The 12,399-nt window shown below is 47.7% G+C and overlaps 1 protein-coding gene across 1 annotated transcript in view; it reads right to left on the bottom strand.

The window, feature by feature from the left end:
• The window catches only part of CASTOR1 (cytosolic arginine sensor for mTORC1 subunit 1), a 37,307-nt gene extending 36,084 nt beyond the window's left edge, over positions 1-1,223 (bottom strand). Inside the window, exon 1 of the mRNA XM_066603778.1 lies at positions 918-1,223. Coding sequence (XP_066459875.1) covers positions 918-1,030 — 113 coding nt within the window. The 5' untranslated portion in view covers positions 1,031-1,223. The remainder of the gene's footprint in view (positions 1-917) is intronic.
• Between the last annotated feature and the right edge of the window lie 11,176 nt (positions 1,224-12,399).

The raw sequence follows: 12,399 nt of genomic DNA, 5'->3' as shown, positions 1-12,399 counted from the left end.
TTGTGAGAAGGTGGAGAAGAGTTAGGCCGCTTTAAGATGGAATGAATTATTGGTCAAAAAAAATAAAAAAATTTGTTCTAACCAGCGGAAGTAAATAATAATCGTTCAGTCTAAACACGAGCCGGTGATGAACGAGAATCGGTCACTTGTACAAACGAGGCAGTTTCTGTGTTGGGGTCCATGTATAAGCATCACACTGACTAGAAATAGAACACACTAACCCAAGTAGATCTGAGCTGGTCAGAACTGAGATCACATGACCAGGTGAAGAAGAGGAGGAGGAGGCCGGGAGCTTCAGACAGAAAGAAGAAACTAACCAAAGGTAACACTAGCTGACATATATACTGTACCATATATTACCAAAAGGATGATACATTTAAAGAGGAACTCCGTCTTACTTCTCTTCTGCTCTTTAGGGAGATACAACTAGTGGCAGTTCAGAATTTCTCCGACCCACGGAACACGGGCTTGTTAATGACTCTGAACCTCGCAGCGCAGGCGGCAGATAGTCTCCAACCCACCCATACTCTGAAGTTGTGCTACTATACTATATTGCCACTACTAAAGTAATGGCACAGGTGGGGGCAGAGATAAGGAGTCAGCAGAGTACAGGACTGCGCTCAACACATGAAGCCATGCCCAGCATTAGTGGGGGCACCCTACAGAGTCATGGCATCTGTGCCCAGGGGGCTGCAGCAGCGCATGTGCCAGAAGGGTTCTACACTACTGGCCAGCTGGGCGCACACTGCACTGCCCAGCGCAGTCGCTACAGTGGTCAGTCTGCCCCTGACAGCCACCCGGGATCGGCAGCTGGAGCAGGACACGCCGCCTGCTGCTGCCCACATCCCGGCAGGAGGGCCTCTCCCGTACACATTACAGGTCTCCCCGGGAAGATGCTCGGCCACACGGGCACATACCTGCTCCGGTGCCGCAGGAACAACAGCTTGACGATGGGGTGAGTGTAGAACCAGAGGCCGGACTTGTCAATGCTGGTGACCCGCACCCGGTGCTCCAGCAGCTGCAGGTCCATGGTGAGCAGGACCAGGATCCAGCGTGAGCGCTGATGGGCGGGTCATGTGTACAAGAGGGGCGGGGCTAGCAGGCAGCTGGGTGGCCGCCTGCTGTCGGGGCTGGTAGGTGCGGGTTCCTCCCTCAGTCGGGAGCCTTGACACAGCGGTATACGCTAGGGCTGGGAGGAGAGAGGCCTTGGGGGCTTCGTAGCCCGATTACATACAGCCGCGTGCACGACAGTTCACGTGACCGCGCGGGAAGGGGTGGGGCTGTGTATCCCACGGAGCGGCCTTGTAAATAGTGGGCGGGGTCCGTCAGTGGGAGCCCAGACGTGTCACTGAGGACCACTTCCCAGGTGGGTTACACTGCAGGGTCTGCGTACAGCAGGGTGGGCAGCCCGCAGCGGCTCTGGCAGACTGGGGAAGAAGAGTTGGCTTGTGTTCACATTAATGATACAAACGCTAATGAACCGCATCGGGTTTCTGCCCATTGACGGGGTTAAATCCGTGTGCAGATCCTGCGCTAAAACTGCAGTTCTTAGCGGCAGAAATGGCATCTGTTCATTGGCTTAGGCCGGCCTCCTATGATCGGCGCATGCGCGACACAATGTTCGCACTGAAGGAGGCGGTTTTTGTGCGTGAATCAGCATTTTTTCCTGCACGCTTTCACGGAAATTTCCGCTGAGGACATTCTGCAGCATTTCCGCCACATGTAAACATACCCCAGTTGTAATAGTGGCCCCCACAGTGGTCTCAGCGCTTATAGTGATCCCCCAAGGCATCCCCAGCGGTAATAGTGACCCCCCACCCACTGTGGCACCAACAATAATAGTGATACCCCACTGCCGCCCCAGCGGTAATAGGACATCCCACAATAGCTTCAGCAGTAATAATAATACCCCACAGCGGCCCCAGTGGTAATAGTGACCGCCTGAGACCCACACACTTAGCCCCTCCTTCGCATAGAAGTGCTGCTGCTGATCCCAGTGCACACTGTGACGTCAGTGCGCTGCCGGATGCCTCCTCCCCTGCTCTTGCGGAACCAAATAGGAGATGTCAGGGTAGGAGGATCCCGCTGCACACTGACGTCACAGTGTGCACTGGGATCAACGCTACTGACTTAATATCGGCAGGGGACCAGCAGCACCCTGGATGGTATTCACTAACGTGGTGAGCGTCTGACGGCGGTGCGTGCCAGCAGGAAGGGCTCTGCGTGCCGCCTCTGGCACGCCACCACTGCTCTGTAGGCATAGACTTATAAAACAAAAACAGTCTTTGTTGCCCACAGCAACCAATCACAGCGCCGCTATCATTCATCATTGTTTTACAACCCTCCTGTGAAATATATACTGTTGGCAACCCTAGGTTCAGTTATACACACTGGCTCGCTCTCTTCCTAGGGCGACTTCACACAGTTGTGCTGCATGTATGCAATAACATTGTGTACTTCCTGCACGCGGCTCCTCACCATGTACGCTCTTGGCGTGTATTATACGATCCAAGATAGAACATGCTACGATCTTTACTGCATGCGTATTCTGCACAATATGTGTGCTTGGCATCATGGGAGCCTACGGCACGTTGGTACCGAGTATTCTGTGGACAGAGTACGCAGTCACCACACGTTAGTGTGACGGAGCCCTAAAACCCGCAGTACCATGCTGTAGTACTTCTAGATTTCTAAACATGCCTGCTGGCATCTCTCGTTTACTATGAGAGTCAACTTCTAAGACGGCACACTGCTCACCAAGAGTTGTCTGGGCAATGCTGAATAGTCACAGTGCCCTCACTGGTAGCATGCCCATTCTACCTGGATTGATGCCCTGCTTGGCATCACAAGTCTGCACTTGCTGTTCTAATCAAGCAAGGCAGAATGGGCATGCTAGCAGTGAGGGTACTCTCCAGCATCACCCAGATGCCTCTTGGTGAGCAGCATGGGCAGTTTTATAGCTCCACCTTCTTATAATAAAAAAAACTTCACCAGGTGCCCCTCTAGAGAGGTATTTACAGGTTCTACAGCATTGTGCAGGAGGTTAAGTGGCTCTCCAGGCCTGGAAAACAAAGATGGGCACAGCATTTCTCTGACTACCTGATGCATCAGTAGTCTGAGACACTACACGCTGCTCTGACAGGTCAGCACTACTCATGTGGACAGCACTGGCCAATGGGAGCAGGTGTAGTGCCTTTATAATGTACAGTGTGTACCAGGTAGTCAGAGAAGCTGGTGCGGCCATCTTTGTTTCTCCAGGCCTGAAGAGTTGCTTTAATAACTGCTGAAAGGCTTCTTTTTACAGGGACCTGCTGCCCACCCTCTTCCCTAGATTTAGGCCGGTTTCACACAGGCGGCAAAAATCGCGTGATTTTCTTGCGATGCGACAGCACTACAAATCGCATGTGTGTGAAGCCCATGCTTTCCAGTGGGTTTCTTCACAGTAGCGATGTTTTGTAGTCTGCTACATTGCAAGAAAAAAAAAAAGTGAGTTGCTAAAGATTGCCGCAATTTGTGAGGTTTGGTAGTCCATGTTTCCCTATGGAGCCTTCCTTTCTGCTGCATCGCATAAAAACGTGATTTTCCTGCGGTGTAACTTTTAAAGTAGGAAATTCTACTGTAAAAGCCCTAAAATAAGCCCTAGCTATATGAAGAAGAAAAAAAAATTACCCGACAGCCGCTGTTATTGAGCACATTGAGCACTGGCTCTGATTGGTTCTCGAGAGCTGCAACTCAGCCAATCAGAGGCAGTGCTTCCTGGAGGCGTTTTATTATTCTTTTTAAACTCCTGATCAGGAATCTCTGCCGAAAACACTTCAAACAAGTGCCAGAGATGTAGAGGAGGAGTGTGATGGAGCTGGACAGTGCCTCTTAGGTGATGTATTGTTTGTTTTTTTATGCAGCTAGGGCTTATTTTAAAGGTGGGGCTTATATTTCAAGACAGAACACCAATGCGTTATTGCTGTCGCCCTTGTTAAAGAGGCCTAAACCTTCCCGAAGCATCTTGCCCAACTTGGACAGGTGTTGCTAGGAAGGTCCATGCTGGATAGTGCTCAGTGCTGGGCAGGAAAGAAGAGAATACAAGACTCCAGAAGAGAGAACAAGATTACTGCAAGCAGAAATTGACCAATCCAGTTGGAAAGTTTAGCAACCAAGGCAGTTGTCATATTGTTGGGTAAACCCCCAGTGACACATCGTCTAAATCATCCATGTAGCGAGATAATAGTGCGAGATTTGTGCATTGTGCCGCACAAATATGAACCATATTCTTTTGAATAGGCTATACACATGGGGAATCTAATAATGGCATATCCTATCTTGTACGTGATCTCGCATCGCACCGCCCATTATCTGCAATTGGGCCGGCGGCAGCATCGCACCATGTACAAAATGCATGTGATGCCTCTCATTGAAAACCATGTGAGTAATCTGGAGGGGGTTCCCTGCATCCCCGAAGTGAGGCGAGGCTGTACTCGCATGAAAATGCCTTGCATCCTCGGGGATTTCACGTAGATGGCGAGCGAGACATGGGGGCGGGATTCACGGCCTCCAATCGCTCTCGCCCATGTGAGAGTAGGCTAAGTTGGTTGATGATTTATAAAAGTACAGTATGACCGTGTGCTGAAGACACAAATGTGTGACAAGTTTGATACTCCTGCGGCTGTTTGTCACATGGAGGATGATTTAAGGGTGGTTTCACACCTGCTTTTGGAGTCCTTTTAAAACTGATCTGTTTTTAACTGAAGGCGGACTGATTACAAACTGAAGCACAACTAGTGTATGCATGCAAATACCTTTTTTGGGGGGTATAGTATCTGATTGGTGATGCAGGCCATTGCACAATCCACAAATTTCAGTCTGGGAGGTCTGCCAGAGTTCTTCCTGCAAGCCAGCACAATACACACTCCTGGCTGGTGGGTGGTGGCTTGGCTTCTCCCTCCCCTTCTATGGGTTTCTCTCCCCCTCCTCTCGGTCCCTCTAAGGTCACCTATTGTTTTGCTTTGCAGTGTAATGATAAAAAGGATCCAGACCGGTGCTCCCAGTTTTTTTTGACGGGAACAATAACGCCACTCTCAGAGGCATTTGTGGACACAGCATTTTTACTAGGGCAGAGCTTTGTGCCGCGGTTAGTGTGAGCGCTTGCCTGCGTGGTTACTGTACGTTGAGCACAGTAACAACGCAGGCAAAGCAAGCTGACGTCACCACTTTCCCTCCTGGTGGCATAGACCGCTGCGTTCAAAATCACAATAAACCGGTGTACACAGCATGCTACCGCATTTTTGACAGCGTTGAAACCGATCCCCGTTAATTTAAATGGGCAATGCATCGCATTTAAAGATGCATATAGAAAATAGAACAGTAAGTGCTCGAAAATCGCGGTGTTCAAACGCTAGAATCTAAAACCCCATTGAAATCAATGGAGGTGTTTTACAGCAGCATTTCAAATTCCGAGTCACATGCTGTTAAAAGAGCAGGATTAAAAGCTAATCCACTGGGATCCCAAGTGGCAGACCCCCACTGATTAACTACTGATGCCCTAAAGACCCTTTTACACGAGCCAGCTGTCATTTTGACGACTACACGTGCCCTGACGTCACCGCTAAGGTCATCAGTGCTCATGCAGATCATTCAATCTGTAAATCCAGCCCATAACTCGCAGGCTTCTTGCTCAGCGCTCCCCCTCCTATGGAAAGAGCTGAGTGTGGAGCTTTTACACAAGACAAGAAGCCAGTGAGTGCTTAGGCCTCCCTCACACAGGGCGTTTTGTACAGCATTTAGCGCTGGCAAGCTCTGATTGGCTGAGACAGTCAACGAAGGGCTGTGATTGGGCATCGAGCAAGCGCCGACAACCAATCACAGCACTCTATTGCTGGAGGCGGGGTTCTCAAACCTGGCCTTCGGCAATAGACTTGTGAGTGCAGAGGAAGCCCGAATCAGCGGCCGCGACCCGGACTGCAGCGGCTAAGCGAGTATTGTTTTTTTTTCCTCTTCAGCAGCCAAAACGCTGGCATAAAGTATGCCAGCGCTGCTGAAACGGGACGGAATCTGCAGTAAATGCAGCATTGAAAAATGCTGCGTTTCTGCAAACGCCCTGTGTGAGGGAGGCCTTACAAGGTTTTTTAAGCTGACTGAAAAGTCCGCTTAATCCACCGCGAACGACGACAAGTGAGCAATTTTTTTCCCTTCACACTGAACGAATTATCGCTCATTTTTGCTATAACGAATTTTGAGTGATATAAACATTACATGGTAGGCTGAATGCACACAGGTGGAAATTCCATAGCAGAATTTCCGCCCGTGCCCGCTGCCATAGGATTGCATTAGATAATGCAATCCTATGCAGACAGCCACAATTTGACCACGTGAAAACTTGCGGTAAGCAAATCGCGGCATGTCCGATTTCTGTGCGAGCCTCGCAGAGCCCCGCACAGAAACGTCACTAACAATGCGCCAACTGAGCGGCAGCCGACACACAGCAGAGCAGAGTGACGCCGGGAGCAGGTGAGCTGCGGTGGTCACTGCAGGGGCACGGCTCGCAGTGGGATCCAACCCGGCCGTCTGCAGGAGGCCTAAATGGGCCTTAAGTCTCAATAGAGATCTGTCAGTGCAGCGGTTTCTAGCTGCTGCACCTTATCAGATAACCTTTATTGTGGCCATAAATTTGCTGATAAGGTGCAGAAGGGAAGTGATAAGGGCTCAAAACCAAATCTTCAGTCCAGCCCCACTGACAGATTTATTGAGACTAATGGCCTTTTTACTCACAACCACAAGAGCAGGATTTTGGTTTTGCGCAGCTGGTGATGTCATTACCAGATCCTTGGTGCTCGCGCTGCCTGTTCAGGCAGACAGATCATCTTTGAGAATCCTTTAGTGTTCTACATGCCCTTGTGAAAACACTGAGCGGGGCGGGGCGGGGGTGTTTGAAAGCAACGAGAGGTGACCGAGCCAATGATGGTTTGTATGCCGGCTGAAACGTACTGAACAAAAAGCGAAGGATTCTCGATCTTCGTTTAGTCGCATTTAAACTGAACAGTTATCGTCCACTTTTGTTCGTTTTAATGATTTTCTGAACAATAGTTACCGTATATACTCCAGTATTAGCCGACCCGAGTATAAGCCGAGTCAGTAAGTTTTACCACAAAAAACTGGTAAAACCTATTGACTCGGGTAAAAGAAGCCCCGCACTCCTCACCTCCCAGCCTGCGTCTGTGTCCCCGACGCGTTGGTCTCCCCAGCGGTGCGGCAAGCTGTTTCAGACTTCTCCTCGCTTTCATCTCCCTGCTCGGTTTTTAATTCCCCCTCAGTCAGAGCTGTGTAAGTAAGCGCTGTGATTGGATCGATCACCAGTCAATCACAGCCGGTGAATGGCTGTGAATGATCGAGCGTCGGCTGTGATTGGCTGGTGCTCAAACCAATCACAGCGCTTACCTAAACAATGCTGAGGGCGGGGGAATTCAAAGCTGAGCAGGGAGATGACAGCAGCGAGAATTCTCAAGCAGCTTGCCGCACCACCGGGAAGACCATCGTACCGGGGACACAGACGCAGGCTGGGAGGGGAGTATCGTGGGGTTTTTGTTGTTTTTTTTTACCTCACTCGAGTATAAGCCGAGGGGGGCTTTCTCAGCATTAAAAAAAAATGTGCTGAAAAACTAGGCTTATACTCGAATATATATGGAATGTCTAAATGAACCATAAGGGTGAACAAGACACAGATAAGATTGCAAATTCAGGGCAAAACCACACGGGCGCATGTGCCAATACACTTGCGTAAAATACACAGAGCGTAAAAGGTGCATGAACCATTTTTTTTTTTTTTTTAAGCTATTTAAACTCTGAGCTAGCGCACGTGAGTTTGAAACATTAAGCGGGTCGATAGGCCCTGCCCCATCTTTTCTTGTGCTTAGTATTAATGGGCGAGAATATCGCTAGTGAGAATGAAACCATTGAAATCAGTGGTTTTATTTTGTCCTGTTATGCGACCATGATTATCACGGACGCATAATGTGTCTAGGACACGCCCATCTGTTGTAGCCCTTAGGCTTTATTCACACAAGTGTTTATCACGGCAAAATTGCCGTGATAAAACACTGGCCGAAAATCGCAACCATGTGATGCATTGGATTCCAAAGCATCAGTTCAGATGGGCGATTTTCCAGTGTGTAAAAATGGCTGTCTGGAAAAAAAATAGCACATACAGTGCGCACTCCGGACGGCCGTTTTTACGCTGGCTGGAAAACATAGGTCGAGACCTATCCGCCCATGTGCATTCAACCTAAAATAAAAATATATACATAAAAAAAAGGAAAAAAAAATTGCCCAAAGCCAACGTCAACCAAAAAACATAATTATATATATCAAAACATTCCAGACAAAATGAGGAACCTATTCCCATGCTTTATCTTAGCGTAAATGTACTAATTTAAAAAAAAACGCAACTATAAAATGTTAAAAAAAAAAAAGGTTATCTTTTTTTTTTTTTTTTTTTTTTTTTTTTTTTAATTGGGGGTAAAAAAAAAAGTCTGTGAAAAGAGCCATTTAAAAAAATAAATAAATAAAAATGCAGCAAAAGTAATTTTGGTGGCTGAAGGAAAAATAAATAGGGCAGTAAAACCACCACATGGGTAAAATTCCTAAAAAGCGTCTGCTCTTTTACATACAAAACAGCCTGCCCTTAAGGGGTTAAATGGCACAGTTGTCATTTAAAAAAAAGTTTGAATGCATTTTACACACTCGCTTGTGTGAATTAGCTCATAAGGTCTTACAATCTGTAAGACATATCAGTGAAGTATCCAGCGCGCGTGTATGTAACTAACTTGCTCTAAACCATTCAGCCCGGATGCTACATGCATGTGTGACAGATTGTATGTACTTGGAACAATCAGATTAGGTTTTACAGGGATTGGGGATTATATATGCTGTTTATCACATGAGGTTTATGCTTGACAAAGGCCCATATGAGCTAAACCGATGTACGTGTCACATGTGGGGATTCCACCTGTCCCATAAGGCTGAGTGGATTGGAGCTAGGTGTTGGCTGCTCCCCTCTGGTGACGTGCTCTGTGAGAGGAGGGTGCTCTATTACGGTCCTGCTATTTGTTTATTCTCTGCTCAGAATGATTGCGGTGATACCAAGTTTTTACAGTTCTGTGTTTTGCTATTCTTGTACACCACGCACTTTTCCCCCCAAAAGGTTTGCTTTTGTGTTGCCGCATTCCAAGAGCCGTAGCATTTTTATAGCAATGGCACCCTATGCAGGCTTGTTTTTTGCAGGATGAACACTATTCTTCAGGAACGATTAACAAAATCAGAAATTAAAAATGTCGGAATTGCAATTTTTAACAGCATTCACTGTGCGGGCTAAATGTGTTAAATTAATTCTGCAGGCCAGTAGCACATTTTAATGTTTTGTTTTTTTTACGAACGCAGCAATACCTTATAAATAATTTGTTTTACATTTTTTGACATAGTAAAGTGGGAAAGTTGGCGTTTAGACTTTTTTTTTTTTAAACTTCCCCTCCCTCAATGAGGAGGCTTTCTTATCAGCATCTTATCATTTTTGTAATACACTACTATATATCAGTACAGCAGTGCATTAGAAAGCCAGCAGCTGAGCCTCATAGCCCACCGTAGCTGGCAGACCTGGAGGCTAAATGCAAGCGTGCGGGTGCCATAGCAACCCATCAGTACCCTGCATACAGCACAGGGGTCTGATGGGTGACAGAGGGAGCCCCCTCACATTGTCAATCCTCTTACATACTGCGGTAGCACTTATCGTGGCATGTAAAGGGTTAAACACCAGGGATCCTATATTTCTCCGCTCTCTGATGTTAGAGCAAGTACCCGCTTTCTCCCCTCCTAGGAGACCCACACCAGGCTTCTAATGCAGCCGCTGTCAAAAGAGAGCACTGTATATTAAAGTCCCTTAATGGCCTGGCAGCTAGGCAGAACATATAAGTAAGGCCGCTTGCGGGTGGGTCGGATTCCCCATGCGGGAGCAGCAGAACCAGACCCTGTGCCCAGCCAGCATCCACACGTACCTGTATTTTTTTCTTCTTTTCTGCAGTGCTGCTGGTAGATACGGCTCGCCGTCGGACATGCGCAGTACAGATTTTTAATTTTTTTTTCCCCCCACAGAATCCGTGGCCCTTTCGCAATTTCAATGGTGGACAGGCCACGGGTCGGACGGCTTCCATTAACCTCAGTGGAAGCAGTCTGTGCGGAATTTGCAGTAAAATGGCGCATGCTGCGACTTTTCATCCGCGAGCAATTGGTTTCCGCTTGTGTGCATAAGGAATCACTTTGGCAGTACTGGCATGCTATGGGCAGTATTTACTATGGAATCCAGAGGCAGACGCCGGCACCTGATTCCGCAATTCAAATCCGCCCGTGTGCATTCACCCTAAACTGTGGTCCGGTAGGAGGATGAGTTGTTGCTTCCCTGACAGCTGAGCATTGGAAATAACACGTCTGAATGAGAGCTAATGCAGACCTGCAAAGAGCAGCAAGATCACATTCTTTAAAAAAAAAAGTACTTTTACACAGCCTATTAGCTGAAAAAATAAGGAAATAAAAATTGCTCAAATGTGCGACTTGAAGCGTAAACACAGGACCGGACAGGGTATGGAGTGAGAAATCGCGCATTGGTCGCTTCATGTCAGCTCACTGAAACAAAGACTCCACCTAAACAGGCAGTTCATCTTTGACTGACAGCCTGATCACTGAATGGAGGTGGGTGGCTGGAAGACCTCCGGTGTGCACCGCCTCAGCTCCTGGGTGAAAGCATAGGATAGCGAGTACCTTTAGTTACATGGTTCAGGTAGATAATTGCAGTTTATGAAATCCCCTAATCTCTCAGCCTAGGGACATCAGATATAACGCTACACTGGAAGTTGTTGAAATTGAACTTCCAAAGTTTTAGAAAAAGTCTTCACAAGCAGCAATCTGCTAGAATTTGAAACCCAACAGGATCTAGTCACAGGCTGCAGGGTCCCTGCAGCAGAACGGTCACACCAAATACTGGGGATCTGCTTTGGATTTCATCCCCTCATTGGCAGGAGTGACATCCGCGGCATACACAAACATGTTTCAGGTTTCACACCCACAGAGCAGGGCAATTTACGGATGGGATTTCCTAAAAATCCCTTCACACCGCTTCTACTGTAAATGCGGCCAGTTTTCTTACACGCAGTTCCGATGCGTGTAAATGATGAGTAAACCCTGTAAAATGTTTCTGCTACACCACCACAGGGAGAATGAGGCATTACATGGTGCCCATTAACGTCAATGGGGCATATTTACAAAGTGTTTTACACCACTTTGGCATTAAAAAAAAAATAAATAAATAAATAAAGGGGTCACATTTTTGTGCGAGCAGGCATTTGCAGCTTTCCCCTTTTTGTACCAGCCCCTCCACTTTTCTAAAAAGTGGACGGGGCTGGTCAGGAGGGGGCGTGGCCACCCTGGACTGACAAATTTGTGCATAATTTATGCCAAAAATGGGTACAACACTAGGGCCGCCTGCACCCAACCAGGTCGGATTGAGATCCCGCAATGGAATCAGACCCTGTGCCCAGCTGGAGACCCCCCACGTACCTGTCCGGATTCCTATCTGTATTGTAGATGTGCTGGCCGGCACACATGCACAGCACAGATAATGCTGTGATGACACGTATCCCGCAATGATGATTGCGGAAAGGCCACAGGTTGGACGGCTTCTATTGACTTCAATGGAGACTGTCTACACAGAATCCACCTTCAAATAGAGCATGCTGCGATTCCCCCCCCCCCCCCCCTATATAACCCCTCTATGCTGCGGCTATATAGATCCACAAAGCGATGGAGGTCTCACAAGTTTGCAGACCTGTGCATGCACAGATCATCTGTTCCTTTAGTGATGAGGTTCAGAGTGCGCAAACTTTGAGATTTGCATAGCTCTGTAGATTGAGGAGGAAGGGGGCGTGGGAAATGGTACGTCATCAACAGCATAGAGGGGCGGGTTAATGGTAAACACTACAGCTAGTGGAGACAGTCCGGCCCACCTACTGGACTACTCTCCATCATTTACATGTCGCGGGAGGTTTATACAAACTTTTTCTCTAGGTATGTTTTAACAACGAGCAATAAACCAAGTTTATAAAACTTGATTACCCTGGTGCAGTGTGTGATTTAATAGGATGCGTGATGACAGGCTCCCTCTAAGCCAACTGCAGTCATACATCACAATTTACCCAAAGCACCATCTAGAGGTTAGTGTTGTTGGGTCGGACTACCCAGCACAAAGTAATATTTGTCTTTTTATTTTTGCAGTGCTCTTTACAGGTATTGCGGTCATTATCTCGACCTTGCCATTTACTTACATGTCAATGAAAAAGGAATCCCACAATTGTATTGGACGCTAAA

Source organism: Eleutherodactylus coqui, chromosome 5 (assembly GCF_035609145.1).
Source record: "Eleutherodactylus coqui strain aEleCoq1 chromosome 5, aEleCoq1.hap1, whole genome shotgun sequence".
NCBI classification, from domain to species: domain Eukaryota; kingdom Metazoa; phylum Chordata; class Amphibia; order Anura; family Eleutherodactylidae; genus Eleutherodactylus; species Eleutherodactylus coqui.
This window is presented reverse-complemented; position numbering and strand designations above follow the sequence as displayed.